The 24,816-nt window shown below is 47.0% G+C and overlaps 1 protein-coding gene and 1 pseudogene across 1 annotated transcript; both read left to right on the forward strand.

Annotated features, from left to right (window-relative positions):
• The first annotated feature begins 418 nt into the window (after positions 1 to 418).
• LOC136469464 (wall-associated receptor kinase 3-like) lies at positions 419 to 4,030 on the forward strand (annotated as a pseudogene).
• A 4,435-nt stretch (positions 4,031 to 8,465) lies between these two features.
• On the forward strand, positions 8,466 to 12,417 carry LOC136472711 (putative wall-associated receptor kinase-like 16). Its single transcript, XM_066470416.1, has 4 exons — positions 8,466 to 8,921; positions 10,269 to 10,707; positions 10,848 to 11,000; positions 11,087 to 12,417. Exons 1-4 carry the CDS (start codon positions 8,466 to 8,468, stop codon positions 12,256 to 12,258), a joined length of 2,220 nt encoding a protein of 739 aa, XP_066326513.1. The 3' UTR covers positions 12,259 to 12,417.
• Positions 12,418 to 24,816: the final 12,399 nt, after the last annotated feature.

Genomic DNA, 24,816 nt, shown 5'->3' on the forward strand with positions numbered 1-24,816 from the left:
AATAACATTTATGATACCAACTAAGTATCGTTAGATTCTTTATTAATTATATTTTTATAGTATATCTATTTGATATTATAAGTCTTTGTAATTCTCTATATAATTTTGGTCAAACTTGAGATGTTTTGACTCTCTAAGATTCTTGGAATGACTTATAATTTGGAATGAAGAGAGTAATATATATATGAAATCCTGCTGTGTGGCTACAACAACAATTTGATCGTATGCATGCATGCAGTACACAACTGGCTGCTTGTTAACGTGTGACGATATCCCCAAGAATGGCTCATGCTCCTGTAAGACTGGGTGCTGCCAATTGGACCTCCAAAAGGGCGTGCAGTATTATCAAGGCTTTTTCAACCCATTAAACGCCACCACCAAAATATGGAGCAACCACTCTTGCAATTATATCACAGTGATGGAAAGCTCAGCCTTCAACTTTAGCACCACTTACCTCACCTCGACGGTGTTCTATGACGACACAGAACAATCAAGGACACCAGTTGTGATGAAATGGGCGATTGCACGGAACATTACATGTGAGGAAGCCAAAATCAACAAGACGTCTTATGCTTGTGTTAGCGACAATAGCTATTGTAGCACGAATTATGCGGGCTACGTATGCAAGTGCTTAGATGGATACGAAGGCAACCCTTACATCGTTGGCGGATGCAAAGGTTCTTATTCATCTTCACTATTTTCCTTTTTTTTCTGATCATGTAAAGACAATATACATGTTTCAACCAAGTAATGAGTGGTTCCTCAAAAAGTTAATAAGATTATGTTATGTGATTTCAGATATTAATGAATGCATTGTTCCTGACTGGTGTCCTATTGGAAATTGCATAAATACACTGGGGAGTTTCACTTGTTCATGCCCACGAGGACAAATCATGAACCGTGGCATTTGCATGAAAAGTTAGAAGACGTGGATTATGGTTTGGTAGGTTGCTAAGAACTCAAATACATTATGTATGTTGTCGATGGTTTTAGCGTCTGCAGTGTATTGCGTGTAGCATATCAGAGGGGTAGTACTTGGGATACATGTTTATAATGATTCAGGCATGGAGTGCCCTACGTCTAGTTGAATATGAGCTTTGTTGCTGTGTGTCGTGCACTGGGTGCAGGGATGCTGATGACGATGGTGATCGATGAGTTGCCGACGGGGTGCACCCTATGCCTCCTTATATAGTCTGGAGGTAAGGGTTTACAAAGGAAACACTACTCAAATAAGGTTGATTTCTTAGTTTGTTACAAGGGCTAGTCGGATCAACACAACTCTGGGAACTCGGATACGCCGATATCCCCTAGTTGACCTATGCCTTGTTTGCCAAATGGATGATATATCCTCGCCTGGTTTAGCCTCCCTAGCAATCGGATCGGCCCACACCCGGTTGGTGGGGGCGTTATCCTTTCTGGTGAGGATATCCGGAGCCTATATTGTTGATAGTAGCCCCCCGAGGTATTCATGATGAGCCTATAGTCTTCCCGGTTCCATAGATTCTGCATATCGCTTCGATGATGTCATCTTCCAACCTCTGGAAATGTTCATCATGAAGAGTTGTTTTGAAGATAAGGACACTAGGTCCTAGAGAATCCGAATCATTTGGACTTATGGGTGGTTATTAATCGATCTGTGATACTAGGGTCGGTAGACTAGATCCACCTACCATCATGGCATGACCTATAAGTAGGCGCCCCAGCTAAATCTACCTCCATCAAGCCCTTCGCTGGAAGTCCCCTCGTCTGATTGCTTGTAGCAGTAAGAGCCCTAGAGTCAGAGTGACGCCCAACTGGTAGCTTGCGATCACGTTCTTGAGCCCAATGGGAAACTTGGGGAAGTCTAATGGCGAGTCCTCGGCGGATGCATCGGGCCCCCAAGAAGGGCGGCGAAGCAGGAAGTCGATGGCGTCATTGAGGACGTCTTCTTGATCGATGGCATCAAAGTTGTGTCAGAGGTGTAGATCCATGTGGCGCGTGAGTGCTAGAGCCCTAGTGTTCACGTCATCCTCCAATCTAGTGAGGGACATGAGGTGGCGGTGAGGGATGTCCTCCTCTTCCTAGATCGGCTTGCGATTGCATTGATGCAGATTGCCAGGCTGATCAATGATGAAATCTAGGCTGTTGAAGGTGATCTTAGTGCCTAGAACAAAGGTGTCAATGTCATTGTTGATGAAACACATATGATCTATTTAGATGGATCTACGTGCAAAGCCCCGCTACGTGGTGCACTAACTGTCATCGTGTTTTGCCTCTGACTATTAACTGATGTATCATGTACAAGATTAGAGGGGTAACACATGAGACAGATTTATACTAGTTCAGGTATATGATATGGTACATGACATCCAGTGAATATGGGGAGCTTTGTGGCTTGTGTGGCATGCGGTGGGGTTGGTTGCGAGTAGGGAATCATAACTATACATCTATGGGTTGAGGATCTATTTCGTATCCCAATTAGAGGCTCCCTATCCCTCCTTATATAGTAGGGAGCTAGCATTAAAAATAGTGTCCTAATCAATCTACAGGTAGGTTTCCTAGTTGATTACAGTAGATGTAGATGGTTTCTATTATATCTTTCATATGCCTTGTCCGCCTAATAGTTGAGGTACTCCTTGTCCATTTCCTTCTGAGTAGTCGGCCTGATCCACCCCCTATTGGGGTGTCACTTTGGGCCTTGGTGAGGGTACTCGGGGTCAATATTTTTGACATACCTTCTTTCAATACTTTTGTTTACAATTTTGCATTTATTTAGTCATTCATAATCTAAATATTAGTCTCTTAGTATGTTTGGTGGTTTGGTGGTTATTTGTATTTGTTTCAGTATTTTTTTGCCAGGTTTGAGCATGGGGTTAGGTGGTGGTACAAGTCTTTTTCTTCTAGCACTTGGTGGACCCTTCATAATGCATAAAATCAAAGTACATAAGGTGAAGAAAATGAAAGAAAAGTTTGTCAACCAAAATCATGGGTTACTATTGCAGCAATTAATATCACACAACGCAGATATTGGTGAAAGAATGATAATTACCTTAAGGGAGCTAGAGAAGGCAACAAACAATTTTGATAGCTCTTGTGTGATTAGTGGTGGAGGGCATGGAGTTGTGTTTAAAGGAATTCTAGATCTGCATGTTGTGGCAATCAAGAAATCAAAGATAGTAGTACAAAGAGAAATCAATGAATTCATAAATGAAGTTGGAGTTCTTTCTCAAGTGAACCATAGAAATGTGGTGAAACTCTTAGGCTGTTGTCTTGAGACAGAAGTTCCATTGCTAGTTTATGAGTTCATTTCAAATGGTACCCTTTATAATCATCTTCATGTGGAAGGACCAATATCACTATCATGGAAAGATAGAATAAGGATTGCACTCGAAGTTGCTAGAGCTTTGTCTTACCTACATTCAGCTGCTTCGATGCCAATATTTCATAGAGATATTAAGTCATCCAATATACTTCTTGATGATAGTTTAACAGCAAAAGTATCAGACTTGGAGCTTCTAGGTACATTCCAATTGATCAAACAGGAGTAACAACTCTTATTCAAGGAATGATGGGTTACTTAGACCCTATGTATCATTACACCGGCCAACTAACGAACAAGAGCGATGTCTTCAGTTTTGGCGTTCTTTTTATAGAATTGCTTACTAAAAAGAAACCGTTTATCTACAGATCCAATGATGGCGATAATCTTGTTTCATATTTTGAGAAGATGCTCGCAGCAAACAACTTAGTAGGTATAGTAGATCCTCAAGTCATGGAGGAGGAAGATGGAGACCTCCAAGAAGTTGCCACACTTGCAATGGTATGTACTAAATTAAGGGGAGAAGATCGGCCTAGAATGAGGGAAGTGGATATGACACTTGAAAACTTATTAGTGAGGAAAAAACTTGTCCCATGTATTACAACACAAAGGAGAAATAATGAGGATGGGACTCAGGTTCAGCACATGTCAATTGAATCAGTAACTAATGACTCAAGCAGACAATACACTATGGAAGAGGAAATATTATTATCAGCAAGTTATTCTCGGTGAACTTATTTTGTCATGAACAACAATGAAGTTCCTTAGTTTCCTTCAAAACTAATCGATGAATCTTTGAGCAATGCATTTGGTTGTAATGCATGTAGATTTCGCATTGTTCCTTGCATGGATACTAAAACGATAGTAGTGATGTGCTTACCTTTTTTTATATAATTGAGCGCCAAAATTACTTGACTTGTTTTGCAATGTGTTGGAAGCATGTAAGAACTCAGATTTAAAAGCAGAGTATTGCACAACTATATTTTTGAGAGAATGCAACTAATAAACTGTTCTTTCTAGGCTATGTGTGGTTGCAATGATGTGATGCAGATCAAGAGAGATGCGGAAATTTTGGACACTGGTAGGAGAAAATCTAAGAATACAATCTGCAGTGGGTAAATAAAATAAATCCCGCCGTGAAGTTATGGCACCCCAGTCCATCATCCTCAGGATTGAAAACACTGGATGAACTCAAGCAGCAAAGAACAATCGAACAAGCCCTGAAATTGGAAGGGGACATGAATACATAATTTATCATGAGCCAGGTGTGCCTACCGTGTGTCATCGTGCCTTCAAAACAACTGTATTACTTTTTGAGGATTATATTTTTTCCCGAAAGAATGGCCAGAGTTTCGCCATAGTTTCGTTAGAAAATAAATTCACCTAATGCAATTTACAAGAGAAGCATGGTGCGCTAAAGTACAACTAGTAATAAGACACAACTTTCCCTCAAATGACTAAGGCCTTGCTCGGTTGCATGGGAATGATTCCCAGCCGAATAGTTTCCTTCGATAATTTGTACTAGCACGGAATGGTTCGTGGCCCGGAACGGCCCGTTCCAGGCTAACCGAACGGGGCTAAGGCAGTACGAGCTAAGACAGAACAAACTCGCATGGGAAGAGAACAGAGAAACAAAGCCTCAAGGGCAATAGAGTTTTTTTTAGATTATTACTAAACAGTTTCACTGAAGTCAGCGTTCTCCACCGATTATTAAACATTACTGTATGTGTGGTCAGGTGTCTTGCGGATCTCAAAGAAAAGGGAACTACGCATAAGCAGTTCAAGCGTTTAACATCTTTATTGCAACAAAAAAAACGCTTTGTGCATATTTTATTTTATTCACAAGAAATTTATGGATCAAATTGAGTTTGCCCATAGAGCATGCAGCCACAATGGCTACAACTTAAATAAATAAATGATGGAGAGGTCAAGACATTCAGAGACGCTGCCCCCTTTTCGTCCCGTGCCTCTTTCTGCTTGGATTTATGTTTCGGATTCAGACACCCGAGATATCACCGTATCAGGCAGAGTGTCAGCCATTTGGTTCAATTCACACACCGGCATTCTGATTTATGCAAATTTCACAATAAGCAAACCTGCGTTCTTGCCTCAAAATACACGATCAGATTGGATTGAAATTGGTATGGACCTTGTTAATAACAAATACAGAAGTGTTAACACGCATTGAAAAGTGAGTACTACAAAAGATACAGTAGTTAATAAAGTTAGAACAGCATATGGTTAGGTCTAACGGTAATGCTGGGAAATGTGCGTCCGTCCGCCCGGATGCCGCTCGCCCCACTCCGCTCCATGCGCTTCACTTCATAGCTTCTCAAAAAAAAAAAAAATAGCGCCGCTCGCCTTCTCCATCACCGAGGCCGCCCGCCGCGGTTTTCTCCAGCGTGGCGGCGCCGCATCCGGCCCCTTCCTGCGTTGCTCCGCAAGCCGGCACCGCACCACCATCTAGCGCCGCGCCCTTATCCACCTCGCCCGTCGCGGAAGGGGACGCAGGGGAGGCTTGCGCCTGCGCCTGCGCCTCGGCCCCATCCACCTCGCGCCATCAGCAGGAAGGGAAGGCCTGCGCCACCGCAATTGCCCACCAGGTAGGCCGTGGCCGCCTGCGACACTATGTTTCAAGTGTTTCAGGCGTTTTTAGACATGTTGTAAGCCTATGTTTCAAGTGTTTCAGTTGTTTCAGATGTATGTTTCAGGTGTTTCATACGGATGTTGCAAAAGTAGATCAGAATGTTGCATATGTTGCAATGGTTGTACACGTATGTTGCAGGCGTCTGTTCCTAATGTTTTATCTGTTTTTCAGACGTATGTTGCAAGTGTGTTTATCTGGATGTTGCATATGTTTCACACACATGTTGCAAGTGTTTTATCTCAATGTTGCGTATGTTTGCAATGGTTTTCAAGTGTTTTTGCAAGTGTTACAGACGCATGTTTCAAGTGTTTCATCTGTCTTTGCAAGTGTTGTATCTGAATATTTCAAAAGTAGATCAGGGTGTTGCACATGGGATGCGCGTGGGTAGCGGGAGGGGACGCGAGCGGTCCCCGTGCGCGGTCGGGCAGCACGGACCTGCTGCTGGGGCGCTCGCTCGCAAGTCCGACTCTGTTGGGGCGCTCGCTCGCTCGCTGCGCGAGCACCGTCCGATGCTAGCGTCCCGGATCGGACGTCTGGACGCTAGCAAGTTCAAACGTGTAACCATTTTAATCGAACAGATTATCAGTTACTGACACAAAGACAAGCAGTGCAAAAGATCATCCGGTACCTTTCAGTTTCTGATTGTATCTTGAAATTTCAAAAGAACACAAGGTTAAATAAGAACAATTTGATCTTCAGAAGCAGATCATACAAGCAACAATGGACTTAGTTTCCATGGGTGCATCTATATTTTTCAAACACCGAGTTCTCGCTGCACCAATCAGAGGCCAAGCTAGTCTTGTGCCCTTGTTTGCATGCCAAGACTTCCAGGTTCCAACTCATAATATACTGGTCAGCAGCCAGCGGCATCAAGTATCGTTTTCCGGACATTTCTACTACTTCTAAATGATCGATCCCCTTACGATAAAATTAAATTATCAGAAAATTATACTGACTTGTCATCTCTAGCAAAAGGAAACCTGTGCAAATTGTGTGGACTATTTCTCAGTCCAAATTAATAAATTAGCTACTTTTATAACTCCTTATACGATCGTGGTAGACATCACACTCCCTATTCCACCTCAAGGTATAGGTATTACATAGTCATGCACTTGATGAACGATTCAAAAGTTACTTGCAAATGTACTGTACCAAATAGAACTATGAAACATAATACACACACAAGTGCTCACTTCGGCAGAGGGCACAAACCTGGCTATGAGGCCATTCTCAGCGTGCTAATCTATCTGAGGTCCACACTCTTTTTTGTATTACCAAGTGAAGCAACTTGAGGAACGAGGAGGAAGAAGAAAGTTATAATAGTGTTGCCCATCACAGAGGTGGTCCACTTAATAAGGTACCACTCAAATTCTCATCATGTCCATGTGCCAATCAGTAGATTTTTAAGACCTATCACCTCTAAACTCTCACTCCATTGTAATAATTCCCTCCAAACGAAACGAACATATTCTAGATTCGAAAACCCTACATACTATGCGACCCATCGCGCGGACGTGGACGGCGCATCCCCGCGGCCCAAGAGCCCATTACCCTGCTGCCAGCGTTAGGGTTTGGGGGTTAGAGGATCCTATCACCGGTGGCTATAGAAAGGGGTTGGGGGGGGGGGGCGCACGGCATATGGTGGTGGTGGCGGCTGAGATGGCAGTAGGACGGGTGGGGATGGCGGCGTGGGGGCATGACGACACGAGTAATCTTTGGTGGCTCTGTGATTAGCGAAGGGCAGGGTCGAGGGGCGATGGTGGAAGCTGTAGGCCGCTGGCGGAGATAGTCGAAGCACGAGGGAGGTGGGGCAGCCGAGGCGTCGGGAGGTGTCGAGGTTGGGTGGGGCTGTGGCAGAACGGGCGTTGCAAGGATGGCGGTAGCGAGGGTACCGGCGTGAAGCAAGATGTGTCACGTGCCAACCCGTCGTGGCTAAAGTGCGTCCTTCTAGACTATTACTTGTCGGCTGAATATGGATAGCCGGTAGCAGTAGTCAGGCTTCTTTAAGGAAACTTTAATGATCAATTTATACACTTTCAACCTGTTCGCTTGTTGGTTTCAGTCAGGGTTTATCAGCCAGCCAACAGTGTTTTTCTCTCACAACAAACTAGTACCAGCCGGGCTTATCAGCCCAGAAACCAACCAGCGAACAAGCTCTTTATCGTAAACAGGACGACCATTCGTCATTTTTGTGTTGAGATTTAATTGTACAGCTGTACGTAGGTGGAAAGAATTTTACGGACGTGAGGTTTAGTCAATGGTTGGTTGGAAATGCAGTGCCATGTGGTGCAGAAGTCTTCTCAGGACTCAAGAAACGTCCATTGACCCCAAGTCTTCGAGAGCTATTACAATGGAAGCCTCCTGAAATGAAATAATAACAATCCAAAATAGTAAAGGTCAGTCCACGCTTGTCGTATTCCATCCGTCACAATAGCTACCACCTCAGGTCTGCCTGCCTCTATATATGCGAAGATCCAGACTCCACGCAAGCAAGCAAGCTAGGATCACCAACGTCGTCGCATGGAGTTGTCACGTCTTCTTCTCCTCTGCCTGGTGACCGTGTGGGTGCTCGCCCCCGCCGCCGCCGCCCCCACCACCGCAGACGTCCCGGTGTCACTGAGGCCCGGCTGCGCAAGGAACGCGAGATGCGGCGGCATCGACGTCCCGTACCCGTTCGTCATAGACGAGCAGTGCGAGATCCGCCCTGGCTTCTACCTCAACTGCACGACCGAGGGCGGCACCACGACGCTGTTTCGTGCTTACCCTAACTTTGAGGTGACCAAGATCTCCGTGCAGGATAACAAGGTCTGGTTCAAGACCTATATCTCTCGGCAGTGCTACAACGAATCGACCAAGGACATGATGTACAACGACGCGATGCTGAACATCACCAACTTGCCTTACGTGCTATCGGCAGATGATAACAAAATCATCGTTCTCGGGTGCAACAGTCTTGCCTACATGCTCAGCGACACTGTAAGTAATCCCTATTGGAGTGTTTGGTTTGACGAATCAACTTATTCTAGATGAAGTGATGCATCGTGTGTCTATTTCTTAAATTTAGCAGAATGACTTTATTATTCCTCGTACTAGTATTAATTGTTAGTTTGTGAGGAAGAGGATGGCGATAGATCAACTTATTCCATTCCACGAACCAAACAAAAAACTAAAGAGTGAGATGATGATGGGCTAATTTATTCCACAAACCAAAATGTCCATATATTCCACAGTTCGTTCTCTAGACATACAGTCTGAGTTGGCAATAGACTAGCATCCAAATTCACATGGATAAATCCAATTAAAATAAAAGAAAAAATCCAAGTCCAAACTTATCCTAATACAAAATGATTAATGTGCAACCCAATCTAATCCTATTTGCTTTGAAGTCCAAATCGATCCAATAATTCTATGTCAAAAGCTATTATAGGTATTTATTAATTGAAAAGCTTGCGCTCACACTTTATAATTTTTGTGAAATTGATTAATTTTTTTAGAGACGATTCAATATGATTATCAACTACTTTATGCAGATCAGTGTGACTAGATATATACATGGGCCTCACGTCAAATGTCTGACCCTAACATTAACACGTCACCTTAAAATTTTAGCAAATGTGGCTAAAATTTGTTCAAGATGATTTAATATGATCGTCTGCTACTTTGTATAGATCAGTGTGGTTAGATACAAAGTAGATTCCACGTAAAAGCTGGGCTCTATAATAAAAAGTCTCATGTTCACACCTTAAAATTTTAGCCAAATCAACTTAATCTTTTTGAGATTAGTTAATAAAATTGCCCACTACTGTGTATGTGTGTGTATATGTCTACATATAATATATGTATGCATGGACCCCACATAGAAAGTCGAACCCTAAAATTAAAACATCGCGTTTACATCTTAAAATTTTAGTGAAATTAACTAGAATTTATTAGAGACAACTTAGTACGATTGCTCACTGTTTTATACAGATCGAGATGTGATTACATATATACATGGGTTCCACATCATAAACTTAAAACTAGACATTAAAGGTTGGTTGCCTCTTGAGTAGTTAATTCCACATAAAAATCCATTGGTCATCACTGAACTTTTTTGAGTTAACGTCCAATGGATTTTAGAATTTGTAGGATCAAATGGTTATTGACATCCAAATTTGAATAGATCCCATCCATATGCATCAGAAGCATCTAGAGTCCAATTATATTTTGGATTATCCAAATCCATTGCCACCTCTACATATAGGAGTAGAGTATATATATCAACTCGCTTGCAGCTACTATCTAATAATGTATCCCGTGTCTCTGGCTCCCCAACATTTGCAGTACGTAGTCGGATGCTTGTCCACATGCAAAGATACAATCCCTATGGTAAACGGCTCATGCTCTGATAAGGCGGGGTGCTGCCAGATGGACCTCCCGAGGGGTGTGCAATATTATCACGGATACTTCAACCCATCATACAACACCACTATATTGAGGACAAATCCTTGCAATTATGTCACAGTGATGGAAAGCGCCGCCTTCAACTTCAGCACCACTTACCTCACCTCAAGTGTGTTCTATGATAGAGACCAACAGAGGACACCGGTTGTCATGGAATGGTCGATTGCACCAAATACTACATGTGAAGAAGCCAAAATCAATCAGACATCTTATGCGTGTGTTAGCAACAATAGCTATTGTTCCACAAATGACGCGGGATATGTTTGTAAGTGCTCAGATGGATACCAAGGAAATCCTTACATCATAGATGGATGCAAAGGTTTATCTCCCTTTATGTCTATTACTATGATTTTGTTTTTCCTTCTCATGCAAAGATAGAAGACATGCATGTTTCAACCAAGTAGCAAGTTGTTCCTAAAAAATCTAATAAGATTAACATATAGTCTTTTGTGATTTCAGATATTAATGAGTGCATTGTTCCAAACCGGTGTGCTGCTGGAAATTGCATAAATACACTTGGGAGCTTCACTTGTTTATGCCCACGAGGACAAAGCATGATCGGTGATGTTTGCATGAAAAATCAGAAGTCAACGTGGATGGCTCCAGTGGTTGGTAGGTTGCTAAGAGCTCAAATAGATTATATATATGATGACTTGTGAACCATTTTTAGAAGTGCTGAGCTTGTAATAACCATTCAGGTGCAAGTATTGGAGTTGTGGTTCTTGTGGTTGCCGTCACTTGTGCATACTTGATCCTAGAAAGACGAAAGCTCCAACACATCAAACAAAAGTATTTTCGACAGCATGGTGGCCTACTGCTATTCCAAAAGATGAAGTCGCAACAAGGACTTCCATTCGAAATATTCTCTGAAGAAGCACTACAGCAAGCCACAGACAGGTTTGCAGAACAACAAGTCATTGGCCATGGAGGCCACGGAAAAGTTTATAAGGGAGTTATGAAGGACGATATGGAAGTTGCCGTGAAAAGATGCATAACAATTGATGAACAACAAAAGAAAGAATTCGGTAAGGAGATGATAATCCTATCCCAAATCAACCATAGGAACATTGTAAAGCTCCTCGGTTGTTGCTTGGAAGTTGAAGTCCCCATGTTGGTGTATGAGTTCATCCCAAATGGCACATTGTTCCATCTCATCCATGACAACCGTAGCCGGCACATTTCCTTGGACACTCGACTAAGGATTGCTTATGAGTCTGCAGATGCCTTAGCCTATCTTCATTCATGTGCATCCCCGCCCATCCTCCATGGTGATGTCAAGTCTACCAACATCCTTTTGAATGGTGACTTAACAGCAAAAATATCTGACTTCGGCGCATCCATTCTAGCACCAAGCGACGAGTCACAATTTGTAACGCTTGTCCAAGGAACATGCGGCTACCTTGATCCAGAATACATGCAGACATGCCAATTAACAGATAAGAGTGATGTTTACAGCTTTGGAGTTGTTCTCCTAGAGTTGCTCACACGCAAGAAGGCGTTCAACCTCCAAGGACCTGAGCACGAGAAGAGCCTATCTATGGTGTTTCTATGTGCAATGAAGGAGAACAAGCTAGAGGATATCCTGGACGATGAAATCAAGAATAGCGAGAATTTGGAGATTCTCGAGGAGATTGCAGAGTTAGCAAGACAATGCTTAGAGATGTGCGGCGCAAATAGACCATCAATGAAGGAAGTTGCAGATAAACTTGATAGACTGAGGAAGGTCTTGCAAAATCCATGGGCACATAAGGATCCTGAAGAGTGGGACAACTTGCTTGGAGAGTCATCTTTGGTTAACTCAGGGGCTCTTAGTACGGGGAATTTCAGCATCACGAAGAGAGTTGCTATGGGCTTAGAATCAGGGCGTTAAGTTTATACAAAGTACATTAGGTCCTATTACATATACAACTCCAAATTAATGTACATGCATGATAGATACTCTTTTACATACATGTTCCTTTACTAGGATTTAACTTGTACTCCTATATTTGCCATAAGACAGTCAGCACAAAGTACATTAGGTCCTATTATATCACTACAAAAATGGATATATAGACGATACTCTTATATTCTCAGGGTTAGGGGTTAGGACTTAGAAATTTGAAGACTTTTGCCATCTAGGGTTCCAGGATTTGGGGAATTTGTTAGGATTTTCTCTGGTTTGCTCGTGAAAAATATTAATTTTAAACCTCCAGAAGCTATGATGCCAGATACAGGTCAAATGACGATGCATGAAAAACATCTAAATTAATGGTTTGAAAAGAAGTGTTTTGTCATGTAATTTATTAGCATACGTGCTCAAATAAAATCCAAAAATTTCTTAATAAAGGCCATGCACAAAATTAGATTTGTTTTCATATTAAATTTAAATGCATTGAAAACAACCTAAAAAATTTTGTTCCCTTTGCAAACTACTACGTAAAAGTTTAGCCGGACCTTATTCTGTCTTGGCTGGGTCATCCCGAGGTTGTCCAGAGCCGCTGATCTTCATCAGTGGCTAGGTTCAAACTATGTGTTCTGCAAACGTGCGTCTCTCTTTCAACAAACGTCGGCTAGCCTGGTGCTGCAACTTCAGCGGTCCGAGTGTTACAACTTGGAACTGGTTGGTCAATACTCAATAGTCGCTAGGTCTTTAGGGGCTGCTTGGTTTGTTTGCCACGCACTGTTACACCTTGTCCAGCGAGAATAGCAAGCGAGAGAGCATGTTTGGTTTCCTTGCCGGCGCTCCTCAGGGACCGTGTGGGCGAGGTTTAGCATGCTTGCCTGGGAGAGCCAAAATGGCTCGAGCTCCTCATTGCTCGCGTCAGGTGCAACGAGGCGAGGCGAGGCAAGCCCGCACCGGAACCAAGCAGCCCTTAGTCGCGTAACTGGCGGAGATGATAGCTAGGACTGAGTTTTTTTTTCCAGCGGTTCTTCTTCTTCTTCAAAATGTGTTCATATTTGCATTGACGGCTGTTCTGGCCAGCTGATGTTGCCCTCGTTGTCATTCAGGGTCACAGTCACAGGGGCGACGTACGTGGCTCGCAGGCCAGCGACACCATGCATGTCCAGTCCGCTGTTTGAGTCTTTGAGACCCCAAGTCACAGAGTCAGAGTCACAGGTTGGAAATAATTTTACAGACGTGAGTTTCTTTTTTTGAAAAGGGACGTGTTGAAACTAGCGGTCTCAGACAGCGTGGGGGAATCAGAGGCCTCCGCCCGCCAAGCGTCGCCCTCGGGCGGAGACTCGGGATTGGCACGACAGGTGGGCGTGTAGGAAGCTGGCACGGAAAGTTAGGGTTTCATTAATTCATCCACCACCCACCGCACAGTTACAAGTGTTCTCTATTTATAGGGCTCAACTACTATTTGACAGAATTTATTACAATGCCCCTCAACTGCTACAGTATATTCCTGGAATATTCCGCCACTAATCTCCTGTTTGCGGGGTAATCCTGCCACACCGTCTTCAAGTAACGGGCCTCCATAGGCGGCCGGCCCACCGTGCCTCGGTATTCGGCCCAGAGGCCTGGGTTCCCGACGCTGGCCTCCGTCTTCAGGGGTGCGCCGTTGCCTTCGTGGGTCTCCGCTGGTCCAGTCGGAGACATCATCCGTAGGCCTCCGCCGGGCCTCCATAAGCGGCCGGCCCACCGTGCCTCGGTATTCGGCCCAGAGGCCTAGGTTCCCGACGCTGGCCTCCGTCTTCAGAGGCGCGCCGTTGCCTTCGCGGGTCTCCGCCGGTCCGGTCGGAGACATCATCCGTAGGCCTCCGCCCGGCCGCACGGGGGCCATGATGGCGCGCTCGCGCGGACCACGGGCGCCTGCGCTTAGGTACCTGCACACACTTAGGCAAGATTGTTTGTTTGATTAGTTCAGGGGTAGAGCGGCCTCCGCCCTCATCGCCGGAGATGCCCGTCAGCCGAAGCGGGGCGGCGTCCGCCTGAGCGGTCGGAGATGTCTGTGCCCGGCCCGGGCGAGATCCGCGACAAGCTCGCTGAGCCTCGTGCAGCGCCCTACAAGCATAGCCAGGAAAGTTTCTTTAGTCAGCGCCAGGTCTCCGCCCTAAGACGGTCGAAGACGCCTTGGCGACACCTCGCCGTCGGAGGCCTTCGCCACCCGCCGAGGCCGTGTTACAACAGTTCCCCCCTTTTGAGACCATGGTTCGTCTGAGCGTGCCGTGAGCTCAAAACACCTTGACCAAAGACGTCCGCGGGGGCGGAGGCCACCCGCATTGGTGTCTCCGAGCGAGGCCCCGCTACTTCCCCCTGGCCCGCTCTGGCGCGGCCGCTGGTCTCGTTGAGAATAGCCGTTGGGCAGCAAATCTAGCCGTTGTCATACGTTGTGGCCGTTTATGCCGTGTCAGTTTCCGTTGTATACCTTGCAACTTTTTCGGAGATGACCGTTGTGCAGCAGGCGAATTCTCCGGAGATGACCGTTGTATGGCGGGAGCCGGACCGCCTGCCCGCGGCCTATATAAGGGCGTTGTTGGTGGCGGGGTCCCCCCCCCTCATTGCTCATTCGCTTTCCTTGCCTCTAAGAAATCGCTCTCTGCTCTCTTCGCTTTTCGCCTTTTGTTGCCCTCGCGCATTCCGTCTTTCTGCCTGCGTCTCGCGCTTAGGCTGCTGTCGCGGTGGCTCTCTTTTCCGCCTTCGCCCAAACTCGCCGGCCCGTCTTTTTCGGACTCTATCGCCATCTTCTCAGCGTTAGGGCCGCCGGCTGGGGTGCGCATTTTGAGGAGTGCATGCTTGCCTCTGCCTCCGCGTTGGAGTTTGAGAAGCTAGTGGAGGAGGATTTGGGGAGTGTCTCCGCGTCCGTCGGAGACCTGATCGCTACGGATTCCAGAGATATGGCGATAAAGTCTTGGGATTTTGGCCCCTCCTCCATTACTGAAGAGGCAATTGCGGAGATGTTGAAGGAATCGTGTTTTCCTTCTTCGAGGGTAAAAATCCCTCCGCCTGGCTAGACTGTTCCGGAACCAGAGGAGGGATATGCGGTGGTCTTTCGGGACTTCTTCACCTGCGGTCTCCGCTTTCCTTACATCCCCTTCCTTCGTCGGGTGTTGGAGACTTTCAATGTCCAGCTCCATCATCTGACTCCTACTGCCTTCCTCACGCTTAGCAAATTCTGCTGGGCGTGTGTTTCTTACGGTGCCGAGCCGGATGTGGACACCTTCTGCGCGTACTACGAGCTGCAGAAGCAGCCGAAGAAGAAGAAGGAGGTGCGAGAGGGCAAGGAGGTGGAGGTGACCTACCAGTATGGTAGTTGCACCTTTATGTCTAAGAGGAACCAAGGCGCAGACCGCCTGGAGATCTCTTTTTGCCAGAAGGGCAAGTGGGACCACGGCTGGCTTTAGCAATGGTTCTACGTGAAGACCTACGGGGTCCATAGCACTACCGAGGATGGTGTGGAGGTCTCGGAGTATCCATTGACTTCAAGGATGGAGGAGATGGCGCCGCACACGCGCGTGGATCCGCCGGAGGAGGTGTCTCCGGTGAGGGAGGCTTGCGACCAGGCTTTTGCGGCAGCGTGCCGCTACTCCGGTGGCCGCGACCTGGTGGAGGAGATTATGGCCTCCAACTACTGGCCCCTAGGCAAAAACAACCCAGCCTTTCGGCTAGAATAGGTGAAGGTTCCCGTTTTTGGGCCAGAGGCCGGGATTCCGTTCCCCCGCTTCGGTCAGTCTTTGGGGGAGGGGGTGACGGAGGACAGTTTCATCTCCAAGGTTGAGGAAGCCGCCGTAGGTTTGGTTGGCAAGATTTCCGAGCGTGAGTACATGTCTCGGAGGGCCGTGGCAGGAACCATGCCGCGGCTCAATCGAGTTTTTGAGGAGGTCGGGATCGTCTACCTGGAGCGCGAGGTTCCTATCGAGGTCCTGGCTTCGATCGAGAAGAAGAAGAAGAAGGCCTTCGCGAAGAATGTTACGGCGGAGGCCGAGTCTAAGAAGAGGAAGGGCATCGTTGTTGCTCGGGCGCCTGCGAAAAAGAAGAAGAAGAGCGGTGCTCTGTCGATCGCGCCGGCCGTGTCTTCTGCTGGTAGTGCGGACGTTGCCTCCGCCGGCAGCGAAGAGGTTCAGAGCTCCTCCATCCCGTCAGTGGAGGTGTGGGTTGTGAGCAGAGAGGAGCGCGGCTCTCCTGTAGCTCTGGTGTGCCCTGTGAGCGGTGCTGGGCGTCCGGGAGCCAGCGCTGCTCCGGCGCGCTCCTCGCATGGTGCTGTGAGTGCCGGCGAATAGCCGGAACGTAGCACCGCCGAGCCTATGCCCGACATTCTTGGCGGGCTATGTTCAAGTTCTGAAGAGGGCACGGAGGCCGTCTTGCGGCACGCTCCTTCGTCTCCCGCCATTGTTGTGCCTTCACCCGTGCCGGTGGCCGACGTCGGGCAGTTGGAGGCCGTGCTTGCTGAGCAGGCCCCGGCGGCTCAGTCTTCTTTGAGTCCTCCGCCCGTCCGGCCCCACGCTGAGGAGATCCATCCCTCTGGGCCTTCGCCACATGATATGGCGGAGACTTCTACCCAGGGGGCACGGCAAGCGACCCAGCCTAGGCTTTTTATGAGTAAGTTTGTTTGGTGCATATTTTCGTGTTTACTGTCTTCGCCCGGTTTATCTGTTTACGTCTTGTACCAAGTGCTAATACTGTGTACTTGTTGCTTTGTAGGTGATGTCATGGCTGGACTTCTCACCCCGGAGGAGCGAGCGGCCGCTGCCGGTGTCATGTTTGGTCCGAGGCAGCCGGGGCTGATGGCGCCGGGTCCGAGTGAGTATAGAATGTTTTTATTTTACTGGTCATTTGGCCTGTTGTTATTGCCTATTTCTGATCGGCCCTCTGACATGAGTTGTTGTTGTTGTTTTTTCTTTACGCAGGCTCCTCCGACACTTCTATCTCAGGTTGGGAAGAGTGCTATCTTGGTGTTCTTGGAGACGTTGGAGGTGGTCTTTGGCTATTGGTGTGTTTATCGTGAGATTTGCTTTTCTCACCTTATTGTTTTGTGTTTGTTTGTTCTTCTTCGAACAGATCGCTTCAAACAACGTCTGAGGGACATGGATTTCTTCCAACTTCTTCGTGTTCATCTAGAACACCAGAGCCTGGTGCGTCTTCGGCGGTTTGCCCCTTTTTGTGTAAGTTCGCCTTTAGACTTGTTTTTTATTCTTTTGCTGATCGCCTTGGTCTTCTTCTTTCTGGTCACAGGGGTATCACACGGCCGTTGTCATGGAAGAGCACTGCACTCGTGAGGTCTCCGATTGAGATACTACGATTGAAGCGCTCAAGGCGGAGATTGAGTGCCTAGAAGGTGAAAAGGGGGTCTGTCCAACTCCCTTGCAGCTCTCCGCCTGTCTCTGGCGGAGAAGGAACAAGAAAAGGATGGTTTGAGGGCCGATCTCGCCAAGGCCCCGGATGCAGAAGTTTTATCCGCCAAGCAGGCCCGTAGGGTGAACGAGCTGGCCGAGGGTCTCCGGCGAGAGCTTGCCTCTGAGAAGGAATCCGCAGCTGCGGTGGGGGAGCTGTTGTCTTTGACGACGAGGCGTTTGGACTCAGTCAAGGGGGTCCTTGCTGCAACCGTTGGCCACTACTGGGCCACCGTCGCCGAGTTCGGAGGTGAAACCTCCGCTCCTCCGGAGGAAGACAACGTGTACGCCCTCGCCTCCTGGCTAAAACGTCACCTTGCGAAGCTCCCTAATCTGATCAATGGCTACACGGACTACGGTGCGCTGGCGGGAGTAGCGAATTATGCCAAGCTTTTTGCGCATGGCGGGTGTACGCATACCGGAAGTATTCCGGAGGGAGCGCTACCGGGTCCGGAGGAGCTCGGTGAGACTTCTCCTAGTTTGCAAAAAACCTTGAGAACTTTCATCGGGCACTTTTGGGCTCCATTTGGGAGATCTGCTGCTCGGAAACTGGCGGAGGAAAAAAGGGCGAAGGTATTTCTAGTCTTCGTAGCCGCTATTTTTTGGCTCCTTACTTTTTGTGAGGCTGCGAAGGCCTTCGTCGCTTGTGCCCCTGATACTTTAGCCTATGCTGCAGGATGCGCAGAAGAGTCTTACGGGCATGCCTCCGTCAGTTTCGCGCTCGGCGACCGCGGGCGGTACCTCCACCGCCGATGGCGCTCTGGTGGGATCTACGATCGGCGGTGGTGGTGGTCGGAGGCCGCAGGCGTCGTGCCCACCCACAGTTGATGCGGGCTCCGTTCCAGGGACTTCTGCTGCGGCCAATGCGCCGGAGGTCTAGGCTCTTTGTAGCACTTAGTTGTTTTGGCGTGTATATTGTAGTCCAGTTGGACTCTTGTGAATAAAGTTTATTTTGTTCTGAATGGTTTTGTGGGAAATTTTAACCTTGCGCAGGTTCCTAATTGGGAGCCTGCGCAAGATGTTGCGCCTTTGACTCTCTACAACAACGGTATTTATGTGAGCGGAGAGCTTTGGGTGTATTGGCGTTTGGCCTTTCCCCGCAGCGTTGCGCGCGACGTGTTTGAGTCAGTTAAGTTTGACATAGACGACGAACGTGCTGGGTTTACTCGTGCGCTTGCTTAGCGCGGACCTCCGCCACAATAGTTTGGATTTTATTGTAAGTTTGTGTCCTATAATAATGCTTCTTGACGTTTTATGCAATACAAGACAGGTTTACTTTCTTGATTGTTTGTGCGGGGGCTTCAGTCTGTTGTGCTAGTTTACATATCTCGTCTAGTCCTGAGTTTGCACATCGTTGTCCTTTGCTTGGGCGAACGTGCGTGATACAGAGGTGGTGGCCAGGACCTTCGCCCCATGTTTTCTCCTTCTCTGTGCTAGCTTGATGGCCGGGGCTGAAGTGTTGGCGATTTTTTGACCGGCGGAGGCGTACTTGAAGTTCGCCTGGCGAGGCTTGCTGAATCGGTGTTTGATCCGACGGGAGGTTTGGCGCAGCTTGTGCAGACGGCGGAGACTTTTGGTATTTCTTTGGCAGAGTGTTTTAGCTGTCTGGTGGTATGGGTCTCCGACGCTGCACACCCGTGGGACATGTTTAATTTTTGGAGATGGCAGGTTAGGTCTCCGGCGTCGGGGGGATGTTACGAGATTTCGTGCGATATCCCCCTTCTTCCGTGGGCCTTTGCTGTTCATCACCGTGCCGTAGCTCCTATCTCTTTTTGCACTACCTTCGCATGTCTACTGTTGCCTCCGATTTTACGAGTTTTCGTACAATATCTACGGCCGACTCGGATATCTAAGGAGACCCCTGCCTCCATGGCTATTGCTGCGGCTTTTGCTTGTGCTCTGCCTTGTTCCCCCCTTGCGCTCTATGCTGGCTGAATCTTTAAGGGCATGGGGGGAGCCCATTTTATAGTGGGGTGGTGGCTTTTGGGTGTTAACGTTTCGGTACGTTGTTAGTTGGAACGTATCTTGGCTTTAATAGCCTGTATCTTGCTTGAATTATTCGTTCCTTTTGAGATCTTTTGAAGTAAAGAGGCCTGGCGCCATAGCGGTGGCAGTGTTTTGTCAGACATTTTCTGTTTTTGCTGTTTTCTATGGCGGAGACCTTCTTCCTGGTTCTAGCGCCATAATTGTGTTGCCCCTGATGCTAGGGGTGGTTTTTGTTAAGGTCGGAGGCCTGTTTTGCCGAGGTTGTTTTTGCCTTGATGCCTGAATTTGTTCAGGTCTTCGTCAAGGGTCGGAGGCCTCTTTGGCCTAGGTTTTTTTTTGGGCCTTGATGCCTAAATTTGTTCAGGTCTTCGTCAAGGGTCGGAGGCCTGTTTGGCCAAGTTTTTTTTGGGCCTTGATGCCTGAATTTGTTCAGGTCTTCGTTAAGGGTCGGAGGCCTGTTTGGCCAAGTTTTTTTTGGGCCTTGATGCCTGAATTTGGACAGGTCTTTGTCAAGGTCAAAGGCCTGTTTGGCCATAGAGGTCGTTTCAAATTGCCCATGCCTATGGACAGCGCTTTGAAAGGACCTGTGCTTTTTGTTCACCAAATATCGCGGCGCCAGAGCTGGCCGCTTTCGGTTTTGGATTTTTCAAGCGTTCTTTTGGGGAATTACCTCTTTATACTTGTAGAGGATTTTTACATTGAGCCTGCCTCGTTAAAAACCTCACCTCCGCTTGAAGTTCCCCTATGAGGAAAAGAGTGCAGGCTCTTTTACATTTTTTTTGGTTGAAGTAAGTAAAAGAAACTGAATGGTAAATGGCGGAGGGGCCTCCGCTTATTATTTGTGGAGGTTGCCCTTTGGTACATTGCTTAGATGTAGTATCTACGGAGGCTGTCAATATTCCAGGTGTGGGTTGTCGTGACACCTTCGCTATCGGTCAAGTGGAGAGAGCTAGGTCGGCCTGCTGCCGTTGCTGTGTATGGGCCTTCCCATTTCGGTTGCAACTTGCCAACAAGTTGTGCATTGGGTTTTCTTCTGAGTTAGGTCTCCGTGTTTTATGTCTTTCCTTACCACCTGGGAGTCTCTCCACTTCTTGGTCTGGGACTGATATTTTGCAATGTTTTCGACTGCTTCGAGTCTTATTGCTTCTATTGTTTCTTTTGCATATTCTTCATCTTGCAACATCAGCTGACTCGTTGTGCGGAGGCTTTCATGCTTGATTTCTTCTGGCATCATGGCCTCTTCTCCATAAAGCAGTTTGAATGGTGTGATTCCTGTTCTTCTTGAAACAGATGTATTGTGTGACCAAATCACTCTAGGTAATTCATCTACCCATTTTCCTTTGCATAGGCCTAGCAATGTTTTTGATATTGCTAAAAACACTATTCTATTTGCTCTTTCCATAGCACCATTGGACTCTGGGTGGTATACTGAGGTGAAGGCTAGTTTTGTCCCAATGCTTTTGAAGAATTCTTTGAAGTTCTCTGAATCGAATTGTTTTCCATTGTCTACTGTCAGAATCCTCGGTACACCGAATCTGCAAATGATGTTTTGCCAGAAGAATTTTCGGACGGTTTTTGAGGTTATCTTCACCAGCGGCTTTGCTTCTATCCATCTTGTAAAATATTCTACTATCACTACTGTGAATCTGTTTCCTCCTTGGGATGGTGGTAATGGGCCGACCAGGTCCATACCCCATCTTTGTAGCGGCCATGTCGGAGGTATAAGCTAGGTCTCCGACGATGGTTTTGACTGCCCTGGGAGAATGTTTGGCATGCTTGGCATGTTCTGACTGTCTGCTCTGCATCTTGTATGTGTGTTGGCCAATAAAAGCCTTGCCTTATTGCCTTTGCTGATAATGCTCTAGAGCCAATGTGCGACCCGCAAATTCCTGAATGTATTTCTTGAAGCAACTCTATGCCTTCACTCTGCGATATGCATTTGAGGAGAGGCTGGACTACTCATTTCTTGTACAGTATACCATCAATGATTGTGTAATTTCTTGCCCTGGCCTGTATTCTTGCTGCTTTTGCTTCATCTTATTCGTCGATTTCTCCTTCTAAGAATTCTGTTATCGCCTTTCTCCAATCTTCATTTTGCATGTGTAGTATGGGCTTAGGTGTCTTAGATGTCACCGCGGTAGCCGGAGACTTCATGATCTGGTAAAAAGTGTTTGGTGGTAGTGGTAGGTTGTTTGCCGCCGCTTTAGCTAGTTCATCTGCCTTCGCATTTTCTGATCTTGGGATGTGCTTCAGGGTGAAGCCCTCGAATCTCCGCTCCAAAATTTCTGACAACAGATAGGTATTTGATGAGTTCTGGCTCTCTTACTGTGTATTCTTTCTCTACTTGGCCAGTAACCACTTGAGAATCTGTTTTGACTGTCAATATTTTGGCCCCTAGGGCCTTTGCTTTACTGAGCGCTAGGATCAGGCCTTCATATTCTGCTATGTTGTTTGTTGATTTGAACTGTAGCCTTGCTGTGTATTTCAGTCTGACGCCGGACGGTGCCGTTAGGACGATGGAGGCTCCTGCTCTGGCTTGGCCCCAGGCTCCATCCGTGAATGCTATCCAGCCTTGAGTGGTTGGTTGTACCTTGGGCTCTGTCGTTGGCATCCAATCTGCTACAAAATCGGCTAGTGCTTATGATTTGATTGCTGTTCTGGGGACATAGGAGATACCAAACTGTGATAGCTCTATAGCCCATTTGCCTATTCTGCCAGAGGCTTCTTTGTTTCTGAGCAGGTCTTGCAGTGGCAGCGATGTTGGAACTGAGATTTCGTGGGCTTGGAAATAATGCTTTAGCTTTCTTGATGCCGTCAGTACTGCGTAGGCTATTTTTTCTACCTCGGTGTAGTTTAGCTTGGCTCCGGACAATGCTTCTGAGATAAAATAAACTGGCTTTTGAGTTTTGCCTAATTCCTTTTCTAGCTCATGGACTAAGACTGCGCTGACTGCATGGTCGGAGGCTGCCACGTATAGCAATAGATGGCTGTCTGATTTTGGGACTGAGACTACCAGTGAGTTTGCCAGATGCTCTTTCAAGTTATGAAATGCCTCTAACTGCTTGGACCCCCACTCGAAGTTGTTTCCGCCCCTCAGGACTTGGAAGAAGGGTAGGCTTCGTTCTGCTGCCTTTGAGATGAATCTGTTGAGCGCTGCTATTCTTCCTGTCAGCTTTTGCACTTCTTTCTTGTTTTTGGGTTCTGCCATTGTCATTATTCCTGGTTTTGTCTGGGTTCGCTTTGATGCCTTCGCTACTTATGATGTATCCGAGCATCTTCCCTTTTGTAACTCCAAATATACATTTTTCTAGGTTGAGGCGGAGGCCAGCTGCCCTTAGGTTGGCGAAGGTCTCCTGTAAGTCGGAGACATGATCATCCTTGTTCTTGCTCATGACCACTATGTCGTCGACGTAGGCTATGATGTTTCTGTCTAGTTGTGAGCCCAAAACCTCCTTTGTCATTCTGGCAAAGGTTGCTCCAGTATTTTTGAGGCCCTCCGGCATTCTGGTGTAGCAGTATGTCCCGAATGGAGTGGTGAAACTTGTCTTGTCTTCGTCTTCTTTTTTCATCCAAATTTGGTGATACCCAGAGAAACAGTCGAGGAGAGAAAACCTTTGGCATCTGGCTGCCTTGTCGACGGAGGCATCCATTCTTGGCAATGGGAAAGGGTCTTTTTTGCAAGCTTTGTTCAGATATGTGAAATCTATGCACATTCTCATTTTGCCATTCTTCTTTGGTACCAGCACTACGTTTGCGAGCCATTCTAAATACTTGATTTCCCTGATGACTTTTGCATCTAGCAATCTTTGCACCTTCGCCTTTGCTGCCAGGATTCCATCCTCTGACATTTTTCTCTGTTTCTGCTTTCTTGGCCTCATGTTTTCATTGATATCCAGTTCATGCTGTATGATGTCCCTACTGACTCCTTGGAGGTCGGAGGCTGACCAGGCGAAGATGTCTTTGTTTTTTACTAGATTTTCCATGAGCCCTTGCTCTTCTGCCTTGCTCAATTCTGAGCTGATTGTTACTTTTCTGTCTGGTAACTCCTTTTCTAGAGGGATCAGCTTTGCCTCCTCTTGATCTGCCATATCTATTTTTCCTCTAGGCATATCCGGAGGCTCTAGTTCTTTGTCTGCCGACTCGACTGCATTGATGTTTCTTTGGGCTCTGTAGATTGCTTTTTCTATGTTTCTTGCTTCTTTCTGGCTGCCTCGGACTGTGATAATACCATGGAGTGCTGGTATTTTCATGCACAGGTAGGCCATATGCAGGGCTGCGTTAAATTTGGTTGTGAATCCTCTGCCCAAGATGGCATTATATGGGTAATATAGATCGACGACGTCGAAGGTTATGTATTCTGTTCTAGCATTTGCTTGGGTTCCAAACGACACTAGGAGTGATATCTTTCCTAGTGCTTGTATCTGCTTGCCTCCGAATCCTATCAAAGGGGATTCGGAGGGCTGTAGTTGATTCCTGCTGAGCTTCATTTGGTCAAAGGTATTTGCAAAGATGATGTCTGCTGAGCTGCCAGTGTCAATCAACACTCTACTTATCTCCCATGCTGCTATGTTTGTTTTGATCACCATTGCGTCTGTGTGAGGGTAGCTTTCTAGCTGGAGATCTTCTATAAAGGTGATTGGGACTCTGGACCAATCTGTGTATTTTCCTGGGCCCTAGACTGCTACGTTGTTTACCAGGCGGAGGTGATTCTTTTTCTGCTTTTTTGTTTGAAACTCCATTGATGATCCTCCGGCGATTGGCAGTATCATGCCTATTGTTGGCAGTGCTCCATGAGGGTTGACTTGGTTTTCTGGGTTTGGCTCATTTTTTGGTGTTGGTGGTTGGTTGTGAGGTGGCGGCGGAGGCAGTTGCTGCATGTGCTGCTGTTGCGGCGGAGGCTCGAACCTGCTTTGGTTTTGTGGCGGTTGGTTTGTTTCGAGGTAGGTTATGTGGGGGAGGTTTTGGGTTTATGTAGGTCAAGCTTGCCTCCGACCTATAGTTGCCCGCCGGAGGCTGCTACAAGGGCGATGACCGCCATGCTGGTAGGAATTCTGGGTAATAGGCGGAGGCCAGTGTGGAGGGATGTATTTGGTTTGCATTTAGCGCTGGGTACATGGGGCAGTAC

This window comes from Miscanthus floridulus, chromosome 8 (assembly GCF_019320115.1).
Source record: "Miscanthus floridulus cultivar M001 chromosome 8, ASM1932011v1, whole genome shotgun sequence".
NCBI lineage: Eukaryota > Viridiplantae > Streptophyta > Magnoliopsida > Poales > Poaceae > Miscanthus > Miscanthus floridulus.

Excerpts from the sequence above, each read along its gene's own strand:
- LOC136472711 (XM_066470416.1), top strand. The coding sequence starts at position 8,466 with ATGGAGTTGTCACGTCTTCTTCTCCTCTGCCTGGTGACCGTGTGGGTG. Across the intron at positions 8,922-10,268 it reads CCTACATGCTCAGCGACACT|TACGTAGTCGGATGCTTGTC; the intron begins GTAAGTAATCCC and ends CAACATTTGCAG. Across the intron at positions 10,708-10,847 it reads CATCATAGATGGATGCAAAG|ATATTAATGAGTGCATTGTT; the intron begins GTTTATCTCCCT and ends TTGTGATTTCAG.